At 40.4% G+C, this 26,094-nt stretch overlaps 3 protein-coding genes across 4 annotated transcripts in view; 2 read left to right on the top strand and 1 right to left on the bottom strand.

Moving 5' to 3' along the window:
• Nucleotides 1-69: 69 nt before the first annotated feature.
• Nucleotides 70-1,325, bottom strand: LOC105932677 (leucine-rich repeat extensin-like protein 5). Its single transcript, XM_021321171.2, has 4 exons — nt 1,255-1,325; nt 1,132-1,184; nt 713-1,054; nt 70-639 (listed from the first exon to the last, which is right to left on the bottom strand). Exons 1-4 carry the CDS (start codon nt 1,278-1,280, stop codon nt 104-106), a joined length of 957 nt encoding a protein of 318 aa, XP_021176846.2. The 5' UTR covers nt 1,281-1,325; the 3' UTR covers nt 70-103.
• Nucleotides 1,326-3,757: 2,432 nt separating this feature from the next.
• Nucleotides 3,758-5,041, top strand: LOC110369099. 2 transcript variants are annotated; one of them, XM_021321145.2, is made up of 6 exons: nt 3,758-3,796; nt 3,867-3,919; nt 3,999-4,055; nt 4,305-4,352; nt 4,431-4,922; nt 4,991-5,041. In XM_021321145.2, exons 1-5 carry the CDS (start codon nt 3,771-3,773, stop codon nt 4,895-4,897), a joined length of 651 nt encoding a protein of 216 aa, XP_021176820.2. In that variant the 5' UTR covers nt 3,758-3,770; the 3' UTR covers nt 4,898-4,922; nt 4,991-5,041. The 2 variants fall into 2 exon arrangements, with proteins under 2 accessions (XP_021176820.2, XP_021176819.2); XM_021321144.2 differs by having other exon boundaries at nt 3,999-4,352.
• A 12,979-nt stretch (nt 5,042-18,020) lies between these two features.
• slc43a3b (solute carrier family 43 member 3b) overlaps nt 18,021-26,094 on the top strand; it is an 18,185-nt gene continuing 10,111 nt past the window's right edge. The window contains exons 1-7 of the mRNA XM_036127123.1: nt 18,021-18,128; nt 18,455-18,754; nt 18,884-19,013; nt 23,415-23,461; nt 23,549-23,625; nt 24,692-24,784; nt 24,877-25,016. Of these exons, the coding sequence (XP_035983016.1) occupies nt 18,568-18,754; nt 18,884-19,013; nt 23,415-23,461; nt 23,549-23,625; nt 24,692-24,784; nt 24,877-25,016 (674 nt within the window). The 5' untranslated portion in view covers nt 18,021-18,128; nt 18,455-18,567. The remainder of the gene's footprint in view (nt 18,129-18,454; nt 18,755-18,883; nt 19,014-23,414; nt 23,462-23,548; nt 23,626-24,691; nt 24,785-24,876; nt 25,017-26,094) is intronic.

Below are 26,094 nucleotides of genomic sequence, written 5' to 3'. Positions count from 1 at the left end.
ACAAGGTCAAGAGGCAAAGTAAATTTTAGACCGATTTATTGAGTCTTAAGTTAAGAATGAGACTTAAGTTCACAGGAAAGTTGGTTGATTGAACTCAGCCACTTCAAATCCCCTGTGGGACACCTGGGTAGACCTTCTGCTGCCCAGTTCCAGGGTTCTGGGGTGTCTGTGGACCATCAGAACCATAGTCTTTCAGGTAGTGGGTGGTCTGGTAGTAGTCTTTGCCCTTCTCATGGTCTCTGCTGAAGGTAGTGTAGGTGCCAGGAGGGTACAGACCATACAGGAGGCTGTAGTCAAAAACAGGGTAAGGATAGGGAAAGGGGTATGGAGGAGGATAGGGGTATGGCAGAGGATAGGGAGGCTGGTCGCCCCACAAGCCACCCACACCATGGCTAGGCAGAGCCACAGGTGGAAGAGGCTGGCCAGGCCCCGTAGGGTAAGATGGGTAACCAAACTCCTCCGTCTGCTGCTGGTAGTTTCCAAGCTCAGCTTCCTTCACAACATTGGAAGTCTCTCCAGACTGGAGAACAGGAGCAGGTGGTGCTGGAGGGAGTGGTGGGCCAACAATGCTGGTGCTTTGAGGCTGGGCATCAGTGGCTGCTCCCTCAAATGGTTTGGGTGCAATAAACCAATTCATTTCTGGATAATTGAAAAAGAGTTAGTGGATTTAAGGAAACCATCCTAACCAGCTTGTAGCAACTTGCAATCTTACCTGGTAGATTAGGCCGGGTTCCAGACTGGGGAGGGCTGGCAGCATGTGCTGCTGGAAGTGGCACAGGGGAACCAGACTGAACTGGTGAGTATGAGCCTGCAACATGTCCTCCTTGAAGAGGTACCAGAGAACCATCTGTTGCAGCATGTCCTGCAGCAGGGACAGCTGAGCCAAGGGCAACAGGCACTGGCTGTGCCTGGACGTACCGGGGTGCAGCTTGGTATTGTGCCACTGCTTTTGCTGGCTTAGAAACACCTCTAGAGGTGCTGTAAAAGGCAGGTTCCACATAACCTGTGCCACCATGTGGGTCACTTGGTCTGCTATGGTCTTGAGGCTTTGAGCCTGGAAGTGGGAGGGGTAAGTTTACTTTTTATGATGATACATGCTCTACTACATTTACTGCAAACAAACTTGCCCACCTTTTACTGGAACACCATTAACATCCACAAACGGTAAGGCAAAGAGGAAAACCCTGAAACATGTCACAGATTAAGGAGATCCCACCATTGATCAAAACATTACACCACAACCATTTACCTTACCTCAACAAGACCTGCGTAGTCACCATGGTGAACACCTGCTGTGATGACAGATAAGAAGGAGCTGGTTTATAAACGCTGCAGAGGGCCAATTTTGTCCAATCAGAGCCTTCCTACCTAACAACACACAGCTGAGATCATCGACTCCCAACAAGGGGCCCAAAATACAGCAGACGGGTAAAATAATGTTAGATATGTATGATCCAGTTAATTTCAAAATGAAAATTGAACATGTTCCACTATATTTCAGTGTTAGCCAAAGTAAGACCTAACTCTAGATAAGGTACCGATTTCTAAGCATCAATAATTGACTGACTGCAGTTTAATAAGTTAAAGTTTCAAAAATTATGAGCGTTTAAGTCCAAGCCAGTTTGGAACAAACAGTAATAGCTCAATTCAGTTTAAGACTTAAGTCATAAACTGTGATTATCAGATCAGTGAGGAATCAGAGCTAAAAAACAATGTTTGTATTTTAAATTTAGAAATAATAAAAAAAAAACAGTGGCATATTATTCCATTTATCTATAAGGCTGTAAACATGAGCAACATAATCTCACAACATAGTTGTAAATTGTGCTAATGATCTCGCTCTGGTGTTAATGAACCCATTAAAAATGTAAGATGAGCTGATAGCAGGGTTCAATAAAGTGAGAAGCTCTGCAGTCAGCAGGGGGCCCCCAAGAGCCCTTGAATTTTCAGACAAGGTAAAGATCCATACACTTATTTGTCATGAAGTTGGATTTGTAAATATAGAAGACTTCCTCCTACTTTTTACAACCTATTTTTGTTCCACTGACATATGAACAAAAATTGGCATTTTTAATCTCTCTTTAGTTTCAAATCTCGAGGTAAATGGAAAGCAACATAAATCCTCGTCAGTGCAACTTTCCTTCCTGTTTGCTCTCAGTATGATGACTACACAGCTCTTCTGAGGGTGTTTCAGGATCTTCCCTTTCCCACTAATATTTTGTCACTGTTTAAAATCCATTTGGGCTCTGTTTTGTACCCCTGTGGAGGTTTTCTCTTCGCTTTGCTCCTTCTAAATACACATAGCTTTATTGCAAGAGAAACAGTTTTTTTTATTATTTTTTTTAAATCAAGCCACTCCAAACCAGAGATTTGCTGAACATTCATCTGTCCGTGGATGGCAAATTTGTACATGTCTGCTCTCAGGCTCAAAATCCCAAGATCAAACTAACAGTGATACAAACACCAGAACAGCGAATGTGGTTGTGCAAGATCAGACTTCGTGACAGTCCAGTCAGGTATTTAGTAGCTTGAACTCTAATCGTTTTGAAGTGGTCTACTTTTTGTTTTTTGTTTTGTTTATTTAGGAAGGATATTTCAGTTCCCAACAGGGAGTTGCTCAATTAACTCTCCCAGATAACCAGCCAGCAACAACGCTGGATGATTACATTGTGGGCATCTTGGAGTAATCTATATTCAAGATTATTTCCAGGTTTATGTTGCGTAGCCTATAGGTCCGCTCCTTGTGTCTTGGCTGAATTATCGGGTCCAAAACTTGATTCTTCACAGGTTTCCCTTGGTCACAAATGCCAAACCACACTGCTGCTCCCTCTGGCTGTTTTCATTCACTGGATTAAAATGTACACATTTCTCAGATCTTTTGCCTCAGCCATGGTGGTAGTGAGGAGAACATGTCAATAGCTTAAAAGATTCTTAAAACCGCAGTGATTGTTATCTGTTTGATTGCGTGCTTACTAACAGGTTGTGGGCTGCCCTGTCAGCGGCTCGGTCAAGCTGCACGCTTGACCGAGCTCTGCAGGGGAAACTCTGCGACAGCAAGGATGCTTCTTCCACGTGCGTTTCCATCACATAAAGATAAAGGATGTCCAAAAATCGGCACGGCAGCCCAAAGCTCCTTTCCTCCCCATAATTTTGTTCTTACTGCTGACCCCGTTAAAGGTTACAGAACTTTAGCTAGGAGCTATTATTAAGAGTATTTGGATGGAGCCACACTCTCCCTGCCACTGATTCAATACCTTGCAGGTTACCACGCTACCACCGCCCCACCCCCAATCCCAACCACGTCTCTAGCTGTAATTGGCTAGCATGTTCATTTGAGTGGTTGAATTGTATGATTGACAAATCAAGATAGGAAGAATACACAGTTCGCAACTGGTAAACATGTTAAAGGTGTATATGGAAACCGAATCTCAAAGGTTTATATGCAGCTTACACTTTGAAATTATTGTTTCAATATCTCTTCCAGGTAGGATTATTGCTGAATCAAATTTCCTTTATTTAAATGTCATTTATTTTGGGGGGGTTTTTGCACAATGGGAGGCAGATGTTGTTGACCAGCATGTTCGGTCTGAGGGATTCTGCAAAGTCAACAACACAACGCAAGCCACTGCCCACTGCTGTGTTTTGGTCCCCATCGTCCTCAGCTGTGTGTTGTTAGGGAGGAAGGCTCTGATTGGACAAAAAAAACTGGCCCTCCTCAGCATTTATAAACCATCTCCTCCCCCTTTCCTTTGTCACTGCAACTGTTTAATATGGTGACTGCACAGGTATTTTTGAGGTAAGGTAAATGTTTATGGTGTGATGTTTTGAGCAATGGTGAGGTTATCCTAATGTTAGATATGTTTCAGGGTTTTCCTTGTTACCTTGCTATTTGTGGATGTAAATGGTGTTCCACTAAAAGGTCAGTTCTCACATCTGTTTGCAACAAATATAAATTGTTGTTTTAAGTTAAAGCCTATGCTCTTGTTTCCCCCCTATAGGCTCAGAATCTCAAGGCCAGAACAGACCCAGTGACCAGCATGATGGATCAGGCACAGGTTATGCTGAACTTTCCTTTTACAGCTCACCTGGAGATGCTTCTAAAGCAATGGAGCAATATATAGATCCACCCCAGTATGCTCAGGCAGTGCCTGATGCAGAATATGCTGCCAGTGATGTTTCTTTTATGCCTGCTCAAGCAGGAGATGTTGGCTCTTATCTACCAGTACAAGCACACTATGGTGCTGGTACTTTTGAACATGTTCCTGCTGATTATGACGCTGGTTCCACTGTGCCTATTCAAGCAGGATATGCTGCCAGCCCCCCACAGTCTGGAGCTCAGGCTAACCTACCTGGTATGTTCCTGAAATGCGGATGCTAATGAACAGGCTGCTTCTTGTAGTCACGACTACTAAATTCCTTGCTTTCTCCAGAGCATGAGTGGCTTATTGCCCCTAAAGCCTTTGAGGAAGCCACAGCAAACACCCAGCCTCAAGGCACCAGTGTTGTTGGGCCAGCACCCCCTGCTCCAGCCCTCCAGTCGGGGGAGACTTCCAATGTTGTGAAGGAAGCTGAGCTCGGGAACTACCAGCACCAGACGGAGGAGTCTGGTTACCCGGCAGATCATATGGGACCTGGCCAACCTCTTCCACTTCTCACTATGCCAAGTCATGGAGGGGGTGGCTTGTGGGGCTACCCCATTCCATACCCTTACCCTGAATTTGATTACCAGCTCTTGTATGGTCTGTACCCTCCGGGCACCTATAGTACTTTCAGCAGAAACCACGAGAAGGGCACAGACTACGTTCAGGACATCCACTATCTGAAGGAGCATGACCCTGATGCTCCACAGATGCTCCAGACCTCTGAGCAGCAGGATGTCTTACTAATGACCACTTAAAGCTTCGCTGGTTCCCAGATGAAGGGTACGTATGAGAACTTTCTGCATATAACTGCATGTTTGCTCTTCTATAACTTTCTTTCTTCCCTGTAGGTTCTGACTGATTGGAGGTCACACTTTTCAATAAACTCATGCCGTGAGGAAGATGTCATCGCATTTCTTTAAAACTACTACTTTTCCCATTTTTGCTTAAACCTTGCCAAGGTGACTTGGCTATAGTACCTCAAGGGGAAAATTGGTATCACTGATGCAAATAAAATACTGGGTTGGATCTAAACCTTTAAAGACCTCTTGACCTGGCACAGCAGGTTCCACATGTGCTCCTCAAGGACTTACCTTTGTGCCCATCTTGCTTGGGGTGGCTCATGGCATAGGAAACTCTACCTTGCACCCTCAGGTGGCTAGAATAGACAAAATGCTACTAAAGAGTGGCACTACATCAACATAGTTTTACTCAAAAGTAAAATGTCAACAAAGAAATTACTAAAGAGTAGGGGTTTCTCAAGCAACTTTTTTATTTATTTTTTTTAATTGAACAGATGACATTTCAAATTCTGGTATTTAAAAGGCACACGTGTGTGTGTGTGTATAGTGCCAAGTATTTCCTGTGTAAATATTGCTTACTGGACATTAATTTGACCTCCAAGTGGCTCAATGAGTTAAGCAGATCGGAATAAAACAGCTTGTGAACAAATGGGTCTCACTTCTATATATTTTTTATTTATTTATTTTGTGTTAATTACTCACAGTAGGTAAGAGTAGCCAGACATTTTACTCAAGAGTAGCCATTTTTGAGTAATGACTCTACAGTACAGCAGTGTAAAAATACTCACTTGTTTATAAAGCTACTCTGTAACTCTTTACTACCCACCTCTGCTCTGCCACTGAAATAATTAAAGAAATGCTGCTAGATCATTTCCATAGCACAATATAAATAAATAAACCCATTTCCAATGCTCAGTCTTGCCGAAAATGACGTTCAGATTACCAAATGCATGGTTAAGAAATCAACTATGCATCTGGATAAATGGCGAACAGAGCGTGCCTAATAAAATGGCCGGGCAGTATTTCTTGTATGCAATACATAATGTGGTCACCAGGTGGCAGAAGTAGGCAGGGTCCCGCTGGACATTTAATCCTGGTTATTTCTAATCGCCAACATGCATCTCTAACGCTGAAGCTTTCTATTTGATTAAAAACTTGATGCCTTGACATTTATAAATCTTTTTGAGGGGGCGGGGGTCTTTTGGACCGGGGAGATTCGCCCCGCCCAAAGCGTCCTTCCTGTTTGTTTCCAGGGGGGAAAAAAAACGGGACTTCATGGAGAATGGTGTTGCTGTAGGCTTTCGCATCACGTAAGCGATATTCCGCCATGAAGAGACATTAGGAAAAAGGAGTAAGGACTCATAGGTCTGCGACTCTGATGCACGACTGCTCCCCCGTCAACAACCAGCTGAGATGCGCATCCAGGCAAGGCTGGCGGCTTACAGACTGCCTGCTTATAAATAAAACTCATTTAATTTTAAAAAACGTCAAGCCCCGTTTCTTATAAAGCTACTTCAAGTACATTTCAAACCTGTCTAAAATATTCCAGAATCCATTTATTTTATCTGCGATCAATGTTTTTCCTTCCCTATACCACAGAGCCGTGGGCATCTATCAGATGGGTTAAAATCCACAGCCTTCAGCTTGTGAAAATATTACAAAGTTCATTTGAAGATAACGGGAGGCTTCACCAAACAGTACTGCTGCCTAACAGCACCTTCTCCCGAGAGACGAAGGAAACCTGGAAGACGAAGCAAGTTGCAGATTAAGGTAAGACTAGGATTGTGAGTCGTGTCTGTTCCTGTAACAATTTTGTCACAAATATCTTTGAACGTCAGTCTGGCTCTTGATTCAACAATGTCCTAATCTTAGTCCCTTGCTAAAGCCGATACTCCTTGAAATGTTCCTTTTTTTCTTTCTCATTTTTTTAGGCCAATCCCAACCACAATTTAGTGCATTTATTTGGGAATAAAATTTTCACTTTTTTAATTTAAAACCAATTGTCCTTCCCCTTCACAAGTGTGTGTGATACTTTTTTTTGGTCTATCCCTTAAGATCAACTGAGATTTGTGGGATTGTTAGGTTCAAACACCTAAAACATTCATTAACACAAAGAGAGACAACAATGAGGTTAGTTTTCATAAATCTTGCAAGGAGAGGAGCTGAGATGCTTAATACAAATCTCCAAACTCGCTCTGAAGACACTCTGTCCCCTCCTTGCGTTTATTAGGGAAACCCTGGTTTCATTTGTCAAGCTAAGGGGTAGGGATAAGCAAAACACTCTGTGACCTTAGGAACACAGAGGTAATACTAAGCAGTCCACACAGTACATTTATACATAAGCACTCCAGATGGCTGAATACAGTTCATCACAGTTTCAGACATATTTAGAAAAACACTTATCGCTGTTTAAGGCAAACTACAGCAGGCTAAAGTATGCATTTGCAGAACATGGAGAAACCAAATTCCTAAATGTCTAATAATATAGCTATTCATAACAGTGCTATTGCGGTATTTGGACCTCATCTGAACTGTAATCGGTCTTTTCTGACAGTTATCACTTAGCTTTACCCAGCATTTACTTTCCCAATTTGCTTTTTGTGTCCTTTTTTTACACCCTTTGTCACTTGCATTGTTGTGCAACTATATATTTGTGTTAGGATGTGTTTGCATCCTGTTCACAAACAAAAAAGTAAATAGTGTGCACAATGTAATGAACCTATCATCTAATGTGATTGAGACGATGTGCACAGGTTGAGTTGCGCACCAAGTCAACCTTTCAAACAGCCTTTATGGCTGGTGGTTAACCCCGTCTGATGTCAGGTCATTGATGCTCCACTGATTCAATCAGCTTAGCTGGTTGTTTTTCCTGCTCACCTCAGTTTGGTGTCTGAAGGAAAAAGAAGCAGAACTTGTGCTCATGCAGAGTGAAACTGGGAAGTTTTAGTTCAAACTTTCAAATATGCTTGATGCAACAGCTTTTTTTCTGAAGTCTTTGCACACTGAGTCATTTACAGCACTTTATCTTTACATTTTGCTTTCACGTGAAAATTAAAGAAAGAAAAAACAGAAGTAGATGGGTTGAGAGAGTGACTGTCCCATGGTTTCATTCTATTTTGGCTTTTCTTTCTGAAAAAAAAACATACATATTAAAAAAAAAATCTAGAAGTTGCTGAAATTTGCATTTTTCCTGATGATGCCAATGATGAGGGACTTTGGTAGTTATGCAGACACAAATGTGTTTGTGGGAAAAATAATCCCTTTATCATTGACTAACTTTAGCAGGGGACGGGTGGGTGACTGGAAAAGGCTTCATTGGGACACTAGCTATCGTTTGAGCAGACACATACACATTTGTGGCCTGCTGGAGGTCATCTTGCAGGGCTCAGGCTGCTCCTCCTGTTCCTCCTTGCTCAAAGGTGGAGGTAGCATTACCTGTCATAGAGTCTGATTTGACTCGGATAATAAACACGTCCCTTCCGTCAGGTGTTTTCCCCCAGTCCCTAAAAACAGCAAATATCAAACCACTGCTGAAAAAGAACAACTTAGACAAACTTCTACTCCAGAACTACAGGCCCATCTCAAACCTCCCCTTTATCAGTAAGATTATTGAAAAAGCTGTATTTCAACAATTAAACACCTTCTTAACAACGACCAGCCGCTTTGACGTTTTCCAGTCAGGTTTCCGTGCTCACCACAGTACAGAGTAGGGCTGTGCATAAAAATCGATATAAAGATTAATATCGATATTTTTAAAAACGATTTAATATCGATATTCTGGCTTTCAATATCGATATACCTCCCAACCTCTAGGGGGCGTTTTTTTTTTTTTTTTTTTTTTTTTTTTTTTTTTTTTTTTCCAGTGTCCTGTCTAGCAATATGGCAATAGGAATTGATATCTCAATGCCAGATAGAGCTCGACAGATTTTGCTTTTACAAGTGGAGCAAACGGCTTTCGCCATAGTGCTCCACTTGATTTATGCTTGTAAATAGCTTTATTATGATTCCTGCAAGGAGAATTTCAAATTATATGGACATGACAATGGGAGGGTAAAGGAAGAACAAAAAGTGAAAGAAGAAAAAAAAGAGTAGAGGTGAAAGAAAGAGGAGATAAAAGGGAGAGAATGATAAAACCTTCTTTGTCTGCTCCATCACCTGGAAAGAGACACAAAAAGAACAGCACAACCAACAGACATAAAGCAACAGATACACTCGAATAACACCTAGATGCCATTGCTAAATCATATATATTATTATGTAAGCTGACATGTGTAATGTGATATTTGAAAAAAGAAAGTGAAAGAACATAAATAAATAAATAAATAAATTACAAGATTACTGTATATAAGTGAACACTTAATACCTGGGACCCAGCACCTGTGGGAGATGTGAAAGTGCACTAGTTTAGGTGAACATTATCCAGAAATAGCTTGATAGTGATTGTGGAGAACCGAAGACCCTAGGGGGCGTTATTACAGCGCAACCATTACAGTTCACAGCGAAGGAGAGCGAGTGAGACGAATTTGTGGAACGGCCGACAGGATTTTAGAAGCTCCTTTGACCCTAAAATCAGATGTTTGGGCACATTTTTGGTTTCTGTGACACGTTAAATGCATTGAAGCAAATGCACTTTATTTTCCTGTTAATATGTCTGTGATCAATAAATAGAACATAAACATAATATTTGGCTGATTTTGGTGATTGAATCACTGAGCATCAATTCAAAGTAATAAATATCGATATTGGAATCAAATCAAGCTGAGCTATGTATCGAGAATCGTATCGTATCGTGAGCTGTGTATCGAGAATCGTATCGAATCGGCTCATCCTAGATGATACCCAGCCCTAGTACAGAGACCGCCCTTATCAAGGTTTTTAATGACATCCATATAAATACAGATTGTAGAAGAACCACCGTGCTGGTTCTATTGGACCTCAGTGCAGCATTTGATACTGTCGATCACTCAATTCTGTTAAAGCGCCTGGAGAACTGGGTCGGTCTCTCTGGTACAGCTCTCAACTGGTTTAAATCCTACTTAAAGGACAGGGAATTTTTTGTGTCAGTAGGTAACTTTACATCAAAGATGACAAAAATCACATGCGGGGTTCCCCAAGGGTCCATCCTGGGTCCCCTCCTATTCAATATCTACATGCTCCCTTTAGCTCAGATAATAAAAAATAACATCAGCTACCATAACTATGCAGACGACACACAGCTCTACATCACCATGTCACCAAGTGACTATGAACCCATACAAACACTGAGTAAATGCCTAGAAGAAATCAATGCATGGATGTGCCAAAATTTTCTTCAGTTGAATAAAAACAAAACAGAAGTAATAATATTTGGACCAATAGAGGAGAGATCAAAAGTTAGCACACAGCTTCAGTCACTTCAGCTAAAAACCACCAATCAGGCCCGAAACCTGGGTGTAGTGATGGACTCAGACCTGAACCTTCAAAAGCATCTAAAGACAATTACAAGGTCGGCTTTCTACCACCTGAGGAACATTTCCAGGATTAAAGGACTAATGTCTCAGCAGGATCTGGAAAAACTAATCCATGCGTTTATATTTAGTCAAATTGATTACTGCAACGGTGTTTTTACAGGTCTGCCTAAAAAGTGGATCAGACAGCTGCAGCTGATCCAGGATGCTGCTGCCTGCGTCCTCACTAAGACCAAGAAAGTAGAGAACATCACCCCAGTTCTAAAGTCCTTCCACTGGCTCCCTGTATCTCAGAGAATAGACTTTAAAATCCTTCTGTTAGTCTATAAATCCCTGAATGGCTTAGCACCTAAATACATCACAGACTAGTTATCTGTGTATCAACCATCCAGACCACTAAGGTCTTCTGGCTCCAGCCTGCTCTGCAGAACCAGAACCAAAACCAAACACGGAGAAGCAGCATTTAGTTCCTATGCTCCACTTATCTGGAACAAACTACCAGAAAACTGTAAAAGTGCGAAAAGCATGAGTTCCTTTAAATCGATATTAAAAACACATTTGTTTAAGATGCCTTCGACTGTTCTAGTTAAACTGTTTTACTGTTTTTAATGTTCTTTTTTGTTCCTACTTTCTATCCCTACTTGCTTTTATTCTGTTTTATTTTCCTATATTTTAACCATGTAAAGCACTTTGCATTGTCTCTGTACTGAATTGTGCTATATAAATAAATTTGCCTTGCCTTGCCTTGCCTTACCTTGGTAGCGCCTCCATGCTCTGAGCACTACGCTGACAGACACAGCAAACCTTCTTGATGTGACTGACTTGGAGTAACATTGTGTTGTTTAAATGTTCCCTGCACGTCAGGTAAAGACGGGAAGGGGTACCCGGTGTGTCAACTTGATCACGCTGTTGTGGTTGTTTGAACGTGGAGAAACCAAATTCCCAAATATTTAATAATATAGCTATTCATAACAGCGCTATTGCAGTGTTTGGACGTCCTCATCTGAACTGTAATCGGTCTTTTCTGACAGTTGTGACCACTTAGCTTTAACCAGCACTCACTTTCCCAATTTGCTTTTTGTGTCTTTTTTTTTTTTATACCCTTTGTCACTTGCATTGTTGTGCAACTATATCTTTGTGTTGGGACGTGTTTGGCATCCTCTTCACAAACAAAAAAGTAAAATAGTGTGCACAATATAACGAACCCATCATCTAATGTGACTGAGACGATGTGCTCAGCTTGAGTAGTGCACCGACACTAATTGAAACAGCTTTTAGTGACTATCTGGGCTCCAAGTGAACCCTTCAAACAGCCTTTATGGCTGGTGGTTAACCCCGTCTGATGTCAGGTCATTGATGCTCCACTGATTCAATCAGCTTAGCTGGTTGTTTTTCCTGCTCACCTCAGTTTGGTGTCTGAAGGAAAAAGAAGCAGAACTTGTGCTCATGCAGAGTGAAACTGGGAAGTTTTAGTTCAAACTTTCAAATATGCTTGATGCAACAGCTTTTTTTCTGAAGTCTTTGCACACAGTCATTTACAGCACTTTATCTTTACATTTTGCTTTCACGTGAAAGTTAAAGAAAGAAAAAAAGGAAGTAGATGGGATGAGAGAGTGACTGTCCCATGGTGTCATTCTAGTTTGGCTTTTCTTTCTGAAAAAAAAACATACATATTTAAAAAAAAAAGAAATCTAGAAGTTGCTGATATTTGCATTTTTGCTGATGATGCCAATGATGAGGGACTTTGCTATGCAAACACAAATGTGTTTTTACTCTTAGGACATTTTAGTTTGAATATAGGGGAAAATAATCCGTTTATCATTGACTAACTTTAGCAGGGGGAGGGGTGGGTGATATGGACTTTAAATTTGATCACATTATGTTGTGGTACTATTTTAACAAAAAAGGTTGTGATAAAAGATTACATTTTCTTGTGTTTTTTTTTTAGATAACTGTATGGCTGTGACTGCATGTCACAGCAAGAATAGCTTCATAAACACAAATACTTTCCTTAAAAACATATTTAATAATATACCATACAACATGTTAAAACAAAATTCGCAATGAATGTGCAAATTCTCAGTTATCCGGGTCATCAGCACAGCAAACGTGCTTAAATCGAAGGCAAGCGGACTTTCAATCAGTTCTTTCTGAAAATGTTTCAACACCTATCCAGGAGTCTTTGTCAGTTCGGAATAGGCTTCATTGGGACACTAGCTATTGTTTGAGCAGACACATGCACATTTGTGGCCTGCTGGAGGTCATCTTGCAGGGCTCTGGCTGCTCCTCCTGTTCCTCCTTGCTCAAAGGCAGAGGTAGCAGTCCTGCTGCAGGGTTGTTGTCCTCCTACGGCCTCCTCCTGGTCTCCTGATGTACTGGTCTGTCTCCTGGTAGCGCCTCCATGCTCTGGACTCTACGCTGACAGACACAGTAAACCTTCTTGATGTGATTGACTTGGAGTAACATTGTGTTGTTTAAATGTTCCCTGCACGTCAAGTAATGACTGGAGGGGGTATCCGGTGTGTCAACTTGACCACGCTGTTGTGGTTGTCTGTGATTCTCCCACGCACTCGAGGCTCCTGGTGGCTAAATGAGTAACACAGATTACCTGCATGTCTTGTTGCTTCAAACTTTAATTATTCAACATATATAAATGACTCCAAGCTAGAGTTAATAACAGAGTAAAGCTTCTGCCATTGTAGAGAAGTTTTAGCTGTTTTTTTGACGGGCACCATCCATATTTTCAATTGTGCTGCTCAATCCACAAATGTGACGCGGTTCAAAGGGAAACGAGCTGCTTTGCCAGCAGTACATGGTTTATTGCAGAGCAACATTATTATTCTCAACTGATTTTAATGCTTTTAAAAAAAATTTAATTTGGATCTGTTTAACTTTTCTGACTGGCTGTACAGACTACAACCAGTGGCAACCAGGGGAGATGCCAGGAGGCTCTAATAAAAACATTGTGCTTTCAGGCTTCCCTTTAAATTAAACTAATATTAAACAGTACAATAAGCACTGCACGTTAAATTCATGGTTGCAAAAAATCAGTTTCCTCTGATTCCTTTTTTTGCTGTTGACTTTAGTTCACCTTTTGGATCATGTTCTCTCACCAGACCGAATTTTAGCCTGTTTTCTCTAGGGGGTGGGGGTGGGGATCAGGTGGACTAAAGTATACAGTCAGTATTTACAGGTCTGTCTACAAATAGCCACGATTTGTCCAATGTTAACCATATCTGCTCTTTGTGAATTTTCTGAGTTTGTACAACAGCGGCACGGAGTGGTTTAATGTCCAAGAAATAACGCTAAACCTGGCGGCTAAAGAAACATTAAAGCCCATTTATAAAAGTGGACATTTGGTATTTAACACTTCAGGTGTTACTCCGCTTTATCTGAACTGTTAATGCTCATGCAGAATTTAAGACGTGCAGCTATGTGAAAAAGTGTTCACATATTAATCCCACCTTAGTTTTCATTCTTGGAAAAAAAGGTAAATAAAATCCACTAAAACAACACTTAACCCTGTTGTAATTATTAAACACATCAAAAACGTGTTGTTTAACAATCGAATGTAAAGGTAGGACACCCTATCGTTTGTGGTAAAAGCGTCCCGATACCATGACACGTCCACTTCTGTGCTTTATAGTCAGGAGAAGCTCTTCTCCTATGTCACATGTCCTCTCTTCTGGTGTTAATTATTTTAGTTTTACACTCATCAGTGCGTTATTCCAGTAGTCCTAATTATTTTGGCCTTTGTGTTTTAAAGAGTAAACATTTAGTTTTGTGCCAGAGCAACTGTTCATTGTATGCAGCTCGGTGTCACATATGAAACACTTCAATGTGAAGACTTCTTGCTGCCGAGCAGTTTATAGCGTGACACCGTGTACGTGGTTGTAAAAACTGAGCTCTGTCAGCCTGGAGTCACTCATGTCTGCGCAAGTAATGCCTGCTCACACATTTAAGTTCACGATGGAAAATTTTTAATTAATTTCAGCTTTAATTAATTTGAACTAAACACCATGGTAGTATTTTTGTTTGACCTATAGTGACTGAACTGTTTAGAGTACTGTCATGTGTTTTATGACTTTTGCTTAGCATGTCACCATTATTGCCCCACACTCATTTGGGCATGCAAGAGTGGGTTGCCTGAGTCAAACTTTGCTTTTAGGAAGTGAGTAATGACTGGTTTGCATGCCAGAAGCTTGTGTCTTGTGATGGGGTGATCGTTGTGTAAGTGGTATGATAGTATGATTTACAATAATGATTGCATGTTCTTCTACCTCCAAAATCCTGCTGATCCAAAAACATAGCAACAAATTTAATATGCAAGGATTGCAATGCAAAGAAACTTAGTCCTGCTGAGGGTTATCCAGATGTGTTTTGATAACAGATCAGAATTTGCACCACCGAATCAGATTTCAGATGACTATTTCCTGTTATGGTGCAGTTTTTGGCTTGCCTGTCTCCCCATAAACTTTCCAGCACTTTCCACCTCTCATCCAGCCCAGTTACTTCATTCTCCACTCCACCTTCTGATCAGTTCCACCTGCCGTTCCTAATCAAGCCCGGACTTGGTTCACCTGTCAACACTCCCACTTAAGCCTCCCTCAGTCTGCTCCTCCCCGCTGGCTCGTCTTCACCTCGTCCTGCCAAGTGCTACCTACGTCTGCCAGTCAGAGCTTCCCACGGCTGCCAGTCAGAGCTTCCCACGTCTGTCAGTCAGTTTCCTCGGTACCGAGGAATCGGTACTTCTGAGCATACAGTAATTTTGCACCTCAGAATTAGTTTGTTTCTGAGCAAAAACAATGAATAGTGACGGTGATCTTGTTGCACTAGAAGCCACTTTGTCTAATTTTGCTGTGATTACTATTTACTCATCAACAATGTTCATTGGTTTTGTTCAAAAGGCCCTTTGGTTTTGTCTGGCAATTGCTTATTGAAGTCTTCCCATTATTAATTCAATTTCAATTAAATTCTATTTATATAGCGCCAATTCATGAAACATGTCATCTGAAGGCACTTTCCAAAGTCAAATCCAATCAGATTATACAGATTAGTCTAAAATAATGTCCTATCTAAGGGAACCCAGTTGATTACAGTGTTGACAAGCAGCATTCACTCCTGAAGAAGCGTAGAGCCACAGGGAGAGTCGTCTGCACTGTTGATGGCTTTGCAGCAATCCCTCATACTGAGCAAGCATGAAGCGACAGTGGGGAAAAAAACTCCAGCAGAACCAGGCTCAGTATGAACGGTCATCTGCCTCGATCGACTGGGGGTTACAGAAGACAGAGCAGAGACACAACAAGAGAGACAAAAAAGCACAGAAGCACACATTGATCTAGTAATCTGTTCTACATTAGATGGTAATAGCGGGTGAGCCGTCTTCTCTGGATGATGACACAGTTAACAGAACGCCAGACCAGGTGTACCTACTATGAAGAAAAAAGAGAGAGAACAAAAAGTTAAAAGCTGAAATGAAGACAAGCAATGCAAATTGGAGAACAGTAGAACTCAGTAGAGTGATATAAATAGGCCCTGATGTCCTCCAGCAGCCTAGGCCTATCACAGCACAACTATAGAGATAGCTCAGGGTAACCTAAGCCACTCTAACTATAAGCTTTGTCAAAAAGGAAAGTTTTAAGATTGGTCTTTAAATATACAGGGTGTCTGCCTCATGGACCAAAACTGGGAGTTGGTTCCACAGGAGAGGAACCTGATAGCTAAAGGATCTGCCTCCCATTCTACTTTTAGAGACTCTATCACAGGGGCGTCAAACTCGTTTCTTTATGGGGCCACTTTGGCATAATGAAGTCATTAAAAGGGCCGGTTGCACCTGTATAGATGATACTTTTGATTTAATAATTTCATTCCAGTTCACATAGAAGTATAAAAAAAAGGCACAGTAACATAAAAGTAGCACCATTAGGCCCAGTTTATACAGGTTAATATGAAAAAAAGTTGATATTGTGGTGAATTACACTTTAAACTCATCATTCAGCATCACTTTTTCTCTTTTTGGACATTTCTGGGTTGTTTTAATGTGTTGTGGGAAAACTAACATCTAGTGGCAGGAGGCTGTTACTACACAGTAAAAAAACAACATTTATTACAGGAGGCACAGTTTACACTTTAAAAGGATATAAGCCTCTAATTTATGACATGATATGCCTTTTTTGGCTCTTGAGGGCCAGATAAATTGCCTTGATGGGCCGGATTTGGCCCGCGGGCCGTGAGTTTGACACCTGTGCTCTATCATAATAGCTATATGTCTCCCTAACTTGATCAGATGTTGTTTAGGTGGTCTTATGCCATTGCGAACATATCCTTGCATTATTCCGCACTGTGGGCTGCTCTGAACATATAGCAAGTTTGTATATGAGTTTCATATACAGGTTTCCCATCAGTCCTTGAAATCCTTAAAAAAGTGAACCTGTACTTTAACGTTATTTTCATTCTGAAGTGAAGGCGTTCTGCTCTGCTGTTCCCGACATCATTCAAAACTGCAGCCAGTTAGACAACACAACAAACTCACACTTTCCACACTGAAACACCCGCCTGCACCCCCTCTCCGTTTGAACATGCTGGCGTGATCCTGTATCCTCACGTGATTGGCCCCCATGCTGACCAATTAAAGCAAAGTTCTGCTGAGACCAAAGGTGGGGGGCAGGAGCCCTGAGACCTATAAGCTCGGTCTATAGCAGCTGGCTCACTGCGCAGTTTTCTTTTCTGTTAAGTTGAAAGTGACTTTAAAACTTGTTTACCTGCACGTCTATTTGCCCGTCGCTGTCTGTCAGTCTCAGTCTATTGCTGATAGGCTAGCATTAGTAACTGGATGGATGGATGGATGGATGGATGGATGGATGGATGGATGGATGGATGAATGAACGAGCAACAGTAGTAACACTCCTTCTCCTACTGCCAGTGTACACCAGTACAAGTATACACAATAGCTCCAGTGCCTCATGTTGTGCCCCTGACACGCAGCAATACAGGAGATTAAAGTTTGAAAGCTGGAGAGACAGAAAACAAAACAGATGAAGAGGGAGACAAATGGATAAAAACAATAAAAGAAAGATAAAGAGATTAAAAACGGTAGAGAAATGAAGAGAGGTTTATACGGTGCATAGATGTAACGCCCTTTTGCTTTCTAAGGCTGGGATGTTTCACTGACAAAAGACTCAGCATTCGCTTAGAGTTGATTTTTAGAAATGCAAATAAAAATGCAAATTCAGATCTGCCTGAGGAAGAAGATATGCCTGTAAAGCTAGAATTTATTTCTCTGGAGATTGTTTTCTTTGAGAGTCCTGTAAAGACACAATTGAGCTCCAACGATGTTTTACACACTCATTTTACCTGTGGGGCAGTTTCCATGCAACTCTTATTTTTTCTTTAAGTGAGCCACACGACCTCTTGCTCAGCCTGCACGACCCGTTTCCACAGCATATGCATCTGCGGCGTGTCTCTGGTAGCTTCTGTGGCTGCAGCCAGGAATGCAGGAGTGTTTATTTTCACAGTTGTTAGAACCCCAGGGTTGGGGCTTTCTCTGCTGCGGAGCAGTGAGTGGCCAGAAAGGGGAGAAAAGGAAAAAAAATTGGGAGGGGTGAGAAAGATATAAAAAAAGAGGAAGGAGGAACCAGCCTATATAAAGGAAGACGGTTGTAGCGAGAGTTGTGCCAGTCGAGAGTTTTGAAGGAGTATCTTTGAAGCTTGGTTTGAGTTACTGTGACCAACGCAGAAAGGTGTGCTGCTTTTTTTAAAGGATCATTTCCATGCTTTTAGGAAGAAAGTTTTTCTTTTTAAATCTCATATTTGTGCTTTTTTATGTGTGTTTTTCCAACGTCCTTTTTTTTCTACCGGAGAACAACTTGAATTCTTGAGTCATATTGAGCATATTTCTAACATATATTTCATTTTCCAGCTTTTATGTAACATTAGAATCTTTCATTGAAAGTTAATCATCGTTTTTGCTTCTGAGATAAAAGTCAACGGTTTGTAACTTTTGGTCTAGCTGATGAAAGCCAGTGACTGAAAACGTTTCATTCTCTTATCGTCCTCTGGTTGGTAGGAAGCAGACGTAGAACCCGAAGCCACATGTGCGGAAGCAGGGGGGTGACACAGATACCAGGGAACATGTGTCTGTGAGCTTTTCGCTGCTGACTCTTTGCTGTCTGAGAGACCATGCCGGGGCAGGAGAACAAGTTGTCGGTGCGTCGCTGCCTCACCTTTGCTACGGGCCTGGTGGAGTGTCTCTGTTTTGCTGGAGCAGTGTTTGGATGGGCTTCCCTCGTTTTCGTCCTGAAGGAGGACCGTTACTACAGCTCTCTGTGTGTTAATGCCACAGGACTAAACGGCACACAAACTCTGGGTAAGTCTGATCTGCCAGGGATTAAAAGTTTGACTATAAGTCCTTTTATTATTAGGAAATATTTTACCAGGAGCTGCATTCTACCCATTCATTTTAATATTTGGTTTGTCTTCTCTTTATTGACTACAGACTGCAGCGCACAGGATGAAAGGTTCTCGCTGATATTTACCATCGCCTCCTTTTTGAACAACTTTCTGACGCTGCCCAATGGGTTCCTCTTTGATCGATTCGGTACAACCGTGACCCGACTCTATGGAATGTGAGTAAAACCCCTCAATCAATGAGAAATCAAAGAAAAAATACTCTTAAATTCTCAGTTTTAGACCAAATACTTCACATAATCTGGTGATATGACCACACGAACCATATCTCCATACCACAATTCAAATAATCAATAAAAGAATCACACAATGTGATGTTTATTTTGTATATTTGTGACTAAGAGATCATTTTCTGCAAAATAATGCTAGAGAATCCCCTTTGATTTGACTATAAGCCACTTAAATCTCCAAGGCTACAGGAAAAGCAATAAACTTTATTTTATGGGTCTTGTTTTATACGACAACACTTTCTTTGTGTTTAAAACACATATACCTCACTTAATGTCACCACTATGCGAGCATAGACAATAGATTAATGGGAGCAGGTTTTTTTTAATCCAGCTTTGATTTGTTTCTAAAGCGCTGTGGAGATTGTCTGTCTCCACAATATGTTGACTTTTAAGTCCAAAAATAAAAAAATTTAACCCACTAATGATGTGGGTTAGTGCAATGAGTTATTACGCATTGATCAGCAAAGAAACTCAACAATGGGTTGTGTATTAGTGTGATTATTGTGTAACAAGTACATGGTTTCACCAGTGGCTTTCCCCGGGACCTTTACAGATGTCTGATGTTTAAAATTCAAACTACAGTAGGATGGGGATTTTTTTAATAAAAAAATAATAATAATTGTATGTATGTGTGTGTGTATGATGTAATTATACACAGCTAAGATTATTTGATATGGAATTTGAAGATAGAAGCATTGCTAAATTATTATCTATTAATGGAAAAACAACTTTCAGACCATAGTTATAGTGTTATGTATTTGCAACTTTTTGCTCCTGTTATTTTTATTTAAACTAGCCAGCCAGATTAATAATGTGTAGCATTCTACGTTCTGCACATTATCAATCTGGGACTGGTCCTATTGAATCCGTTTGGGGCAGGCAGGACATTCTGCAGAACTCTCCAAGCTGATAGGGCGAAGCATCATCTAGTGTCCGCCTACCAAGCGTTGGTTTTAGCCAATCACGATCTCAAATCAAAACCTAAGCGGCAGACTTCATGTGAAACCACAAGAAGGGAAGCTAGTCAAGGCACTTCTTGCTGTTATTCTTTCAAAGATGAAATCATGGATTCTTACAAAACAGAAGTGATAGCGGCAGCTACGCGTACATCCTCCTGCGCTGCCGTGTTTATGTTGGTTCGGCTGTGGGCTGCTCAGCTCTTGCTTCCGCTGCACCGCAATACTGCAACGTGATTGGTTCGGACACAAATGTTTGAAGAAAGAGCGGTACAAAATGTATCCTTGTGTGTTTGTGAATGTACAAATACCCCGAGAATTCATCTTGCAGGCAAGATTAATTGATGTTCATTTTTATCCACATTAAAAGGAAATCATGTACTTTATTTATCCGCTCAAGGAAACGGTTACAACATCATCAGTGATTTTTTATTTTTTTTATTTTTTTTTAAACAAAGCTATAGGACAAGTAACAATAAATCACAAGCATAGTATAGAATGGTGTACAATTATTAGTAACTTTAACTGTTAAAGGAGGACAGATTTATCATTTATTTACACACAGCAGCAGATATAATTTTACATATAGAGTTATATAAATTAGTGAATGTAATAGATGTTCAGATGTTATTAAAGAGCTTATTGGCTGCTAAGCTTGGAAACAATTTGCTCTAAATACACGCAATACTAATCCCGCCTCTCAGCACTTTGCGGCAGTATTTTCATATCAGGTTGCAGCTGACAATTTTGTGTTTTTATTTTATTTATTTTTTTGGCCACAAAATCTGGCTAGATTAGGTTGGCTTGATTTTCAAGTTTTTACTTTGCCTTAGTAGAGCAGTCAGTTCCTATTGGAAATGTTTGTTTGTTTTTTTGTTTTGGTTTTGTGACTCCCATTTAAATTGCATTTACTGAGCTTTGGAATAAAAGGCAGTGCACAAAGCAGAATAGCATCTCTATTCCCAGTAGAAAACCTGTTTAAGTCAGCTGACAGATAATTTTTTTTTTTTTTTTTTTTTTTTTTTTTTTTTGTGAAGTGCTTGATGCTGCCCTGGGTAAATGTCCTCATGGCGTAAATCAAAAGCCAACACTGGTGCGCTGGCCTTTACAGTCCCTTTACTTTTGTTGGAGGCTAACTTACTCCCAGTGTTTGTTTTTTCTAATCAGGATTCAGGTTTCAGTCCACAGGTCTGTCGTCTAGTTCAAACAAAGGGACAGGAAAGTATTGACTGTAGAGACTTCTTTAAAACCAATGAGATTCAACATGTTTTTAGAAAAACACAGTAGGAAGGCAGAAATAAAGCTACAATCATTGATTGGATAACTGCCTTAAACTTAAAAGAAGGCAAATACATTGTACAGGCATCAAATTACAAAAAGTGAGCAAAAGCTAAAAGACTTGATTTTTTTTCACTAACTTCAGGTCAATGTAATGAACTTTGGGGCTGATGGGGCCGAATTTACATAATTAAAAAAATGTGGAGAAATGTCAGTATAACAGTACAATGTTTTGCAAATATTCAACTGAAAAGCTTCTCTTTGACAATTGTTGCCGTGTATGGTTGGTAGTTAGGATGATGACAGAAGTTATTTTTCATTTCTGTGTGATTTTTAAAATGCTTTTCTGAGATCTTCTCTATAGTGAGATGTTAAAGAAGTAAATTTAGCAAGGAGAGGACGTTCTTTTGCTTTCCGCTCATGTGAAATGTTGTGCATGAAAATAAATATACTGCCCCCAGCTCAGGGGAAGGACAAAAAGCAGGATGAAGAGTAAGGAGGCAGAGGAAGTCACTGTGGTCTCCAAAGAGTTCTTGTTTTTCTGCTCCGTTTCTCTCCCTGTTGGGGTCCAGGGATGTTGTTGTTGTCGCCTCCTTTGATAAGAGTGAACTGTTGCTTAGCTGATAGTTTCTGATTGGAGGAACATAAGGCTACCTCTGGTTAAAGAGATCTAACAGTAAACAATCTGACCATTGATATGTTCTATTGTGAAACCTCTCATATCAATCATCAGGGGTAACTTTATACATTGTTCTTCTGTTAAATGGAGTTGAAAGTACTCACGAGTAGTCAATATCTTACCTGGCTGCTGTAAACAATGATCAGCTCCCAGTTACTGAGAATCTGACAAAAAATCCTGGCTGGTGAGGAAAAAACGGTTTTAAACAAGGCGGCCGTTTCAAAGATCTTATAGATGTCTGTGACAAACAGTTGAACTGAAACTAAAACCCATAATTTCAGGATTGTATTTCACTGTTGTAGTAAAGCTGCCTGTAGAAATCTATCTTAAAGACTTAAGTAAACGCCTACCAATATCGTTTGTTTTATTTTTTGTTTTTTAATGTTACTAATGATCTAGTGTGCATAGACCAATAACAGTGGAGTTGGGTGCGCTAGTGGTGCAGTGGGTAGCGTGACCCATATTTGGTGGCATTAGTCTTCGATGCGGTCGACCCGGGTTCGACTCCGACCCGCGGTCCTTTGCCGCATGTCTCTCTCCCTCTTCCACCCCCTTCCTGTCAGCCTACTGTGTTAAAAAGCGAGGAACTAGAGCCGTGAAAAATCTCCAAAAACCACACAATACAGTCAATATTTTGATTTGAACAACAATTCCTTTCTGTTGTCTAATTATATTAAGAATAAGGTGTACATTTATTAATTTATTGAAAAACAAAACAATTAGTAGGGAAAAGTAGATACAAACAAAAGTAAACAAAAGATGTTACTACAATTTACACTAGTGAGTGTACTACCCCATGGTGTCGCCACTGTTGTTGAACAGAAGTAATGATCAGGGTTTCCCCTACATTAAATTTAAAGTCAAACCTTTTTGAAAAATTATCCAACTGAGCCCAGAAATACTGGCTGGGGAAAGTGTGAGAAAACCTTTAGAGTAAAATTTCTGCTCATATCAGGTTGGAGGAATGTCAGCAGAGAGTGATGATTTTATCTTTTATATTTTCAACATACCTTTACCCTGTTTAACTTCTCCTCTAATATCTGTGATAATAAATCAGCGCAAAACTGCTGATTTACTTCAGACATGTCCAAAATTCTTTGGCGTGACCCGGTACAAAGTCAACACATGTTTCCACTAAAAGAGGGTGGAGGAAAAATAAATATCCAAGGAATCTAACTAGCTGAGAAGGTGGACTCAAGTGGCTCTGAGGATGAAGTGTGCTTAGTGCAAGTCAAGTAAAGGAAATTAACGTCTGCTGAAAGCACAGAAATCTGCACGAACATCATCGTTTGCTTTTAATTCCATAAACTACCTGTTTTTTGAAGCACAAAAATGTATTATTTTATCCAAGTTGTTTCTCTGTGTTGCGTTTGCTGCATCTTGTAACGTAAATGCCTTTTTTCTCTCTCCTTCCAGATTCTTTTACACCATGGGTACCTTGATGGTGGCTTTCTCCTCACCAGGTAGAAAAAAAAATCTTTCATCTCTCAAATGATCACCTGTAAATTTGGAAAATGATGTAATATCAGTTTTTTTCCCCCCTCTCTCAGCTCTGGCCTACCTACTCTTTCCGGCTCTCTCTTTCGTGGCAATTGGAGGCATCCTATTTCTAATGACAAACATGCAGGTACGTGTTTGTCTGGGAAAAACCGCCATGCCAAAACACATGGATGGCAGCTTTGACTGTGTTGATTTTTCTGCTGTTCATTTTGTTTTTTTTTGTTAAATGGAGCCGCAGAGCATTTGGCCTTAGGTGGTAGACCTCTCCTCCATAGGACAAAAGCAGTCGCATGATCAGGATCAACTTTTAAACTCATTTTTGACACGCTATTTGAGGAAACACTGCAGTGCTGTTGCAAAACGCTTTACGGGGCAAAGCCACTGAGCTATATAATACACTGGAGTGCTGATTTTGCCGAAAAACTCAAGTCACTGGCCGCCATCTTGCTACTCCCAACTCTCACAGAATCTCATAGGATTTGGTTGCAACAACAAGCAGTTTTCTGACTGTGTGAAAACGTTTCATAGGTAATTTTACAGTCAGTGGATGTACTAACACTATCAACTACTAGTGAAATGAGGTGCTGAAATATTTTACATGTTATTCATAATAAATATATATATATATATATATATATATATATATATATATATATATATATATATATATATATATATATTTTTTTTTATAAATAAAATGCAAAATATTTCAGCAGATGACTTTCTCATTACTTGATAGTTTTACAACATAACATAAAAGTATATGGCATTTGACGTTTTAAAAGTTTTAAGCCCCCCCCCCTGAACATGAGAAAATCCTCGTTATTCGATGCTGTAGCACACATAATTCCTAGTTACTGGAGAAAAATAGGGAGTACCAATATGGCGGCCGGTGGCTTCAAAGTGACTCATTCTAACAGCGGACGATTAGCACTCCAGTGTATAATATAGCTCAGTGGACAAAGCTTGTGCATGCCTACATGCTAGTTCTTCCTCTGTCCCTGTTTTTCTTCCCATCTTTGATCAAATTCACCACGTTGTGGAGAGAGAATACAATTCTCCTTTGGGATATAAATTACCTAATGAAAGGCTGCTGGTGTCAGAGAGTCCTGCGAGGCATTCTGACTCAAATTTACAGAGATCCCCTCTCTGGTACGTTAATACAGTAATGATCTGCTCTGTGTCTCCTGAAGATCGGTAACCTGTTCGGCTCCCGGCGCTCCACCATCATCACTCTCTACAACGGGGCCTTCGATTCTTCCTCAGCGCTCTTTCTCGTCATCAAGGTGAGATTTTTTTTATTTATTTTTATTCTGTTTGTAGTAACAAATACTCCATATGCTATCAATAATCTGAACCCTTTCTCTTTTTACTGCAGCTGTTGCACGAGTCTGGCGTCTCCCTTCGTGCCGCCTTCCTCTTTCTGTCCTCCTGCAGCGTCATTCACATCCTCAGGACGTTCTTCCTGCTGCCCAGAAACTTCATTCCTTACCCGCTGCCCGATCGCTACACATATGGGTATGAACAGGCTGCACAGACAGTAGATTTGTAGAAAACATTATGAATAGAGCATGATGGTGTGGACCAGCAGCATATAAGTACAGTGCTTGGCAAACATTTTTCACACGCCTTGAACTTGATCATATTTTTGTCACATTTATTTACCCACCGGAGCTAGAACAACTTTTCTGTAGAGAAAACCTACAGCTGCAAGTCTTTGGTTGTATGCTTGTACCCTTTTTGCACAAATTTTTTTTTGGCTCTTTTTCTACAAAGCAGCTTAGGCTGAGTTAGATTAGATGAAGATAGTCAGCTAAAGATAAGTCTGGACTTTAATTGGGCAATTCTTTGATCTAAATTATTCCAGTATCGTTCTGGCTCTATGTTTATGGTTGCTATCCTTCTAAAAAGTGAACCACCGTCCAAATCTCTTGCAAACTCTTAATGAGTTTGAATCTGCCATTATCCTGTGTACAGTATAGCTCAATTCATCCTCCCATCAAATCCAATCAGGTTCCTGATCCTTTATTGTTGAGATGTTTCTCTGCTCTAGTACAACCTTTATGCTGCAAGAGCCTTTTTATCAGCTATGCATTCATTCACATCAGGCGTGTGGAGGCAGGGAGACTCTTAAAACATTCAGGACAGTGAATGACTGAAAATTTTATTTAAGGTGTTACAGTGAAAAGGGGCTAATTAAAAGTGCATGTTGCTCTATTCAGATTTAGACTTGTAAAAAATATTCCAGAAATCATTTTATTGTTTTCCTCCAAGTTCATAGTTACGCAGCAGTTTGTGTCAAACTCCAGTAAATTTCTTTGAGGTTTCTCTTTGTAATGTGCCAAATGTGAAAATGTGGTATGGATGCTTTCCCAAGGTACCGCGTATCTCCTAAAACAACTGGAGCACATCAGAACCACCTTAATAGTTCAACCTTTTCAGCACAAAACCAAAATTTAATAAATACCATTGCACTGAGGTAAAATATGCCAGACACCCAAAAAAAAATCCTTATAGTTTGTTTCTATATTTAAAATATATAAAAATGGGACACGTTCATTTTTTTTCTTTAAATATTTACTTGTTAAGAATAGAG

Source organism: Fundulus heteroclitus, chromosome 23, assembly GCF_011125445.2.
Source record: "Fundulus heteroclitus isolate FHET01 chromosome 23, MU-UCD_Fhet_4.1, whole genome shotgun sequence".
Classification (NCBI taxonomy): domain Eukaryota; kingdom Metazoa; phylum Chordata; class Actinopteri; order Cyprinodontiformes; family Fundulidae; genus Fundulus; species Fundulus heteroclitus.
The sequence above is the reverse complement of the archived record's forward strand: the minus strand, read 5'-3'. Positions and strand labels throughout refer to the sequence as shown.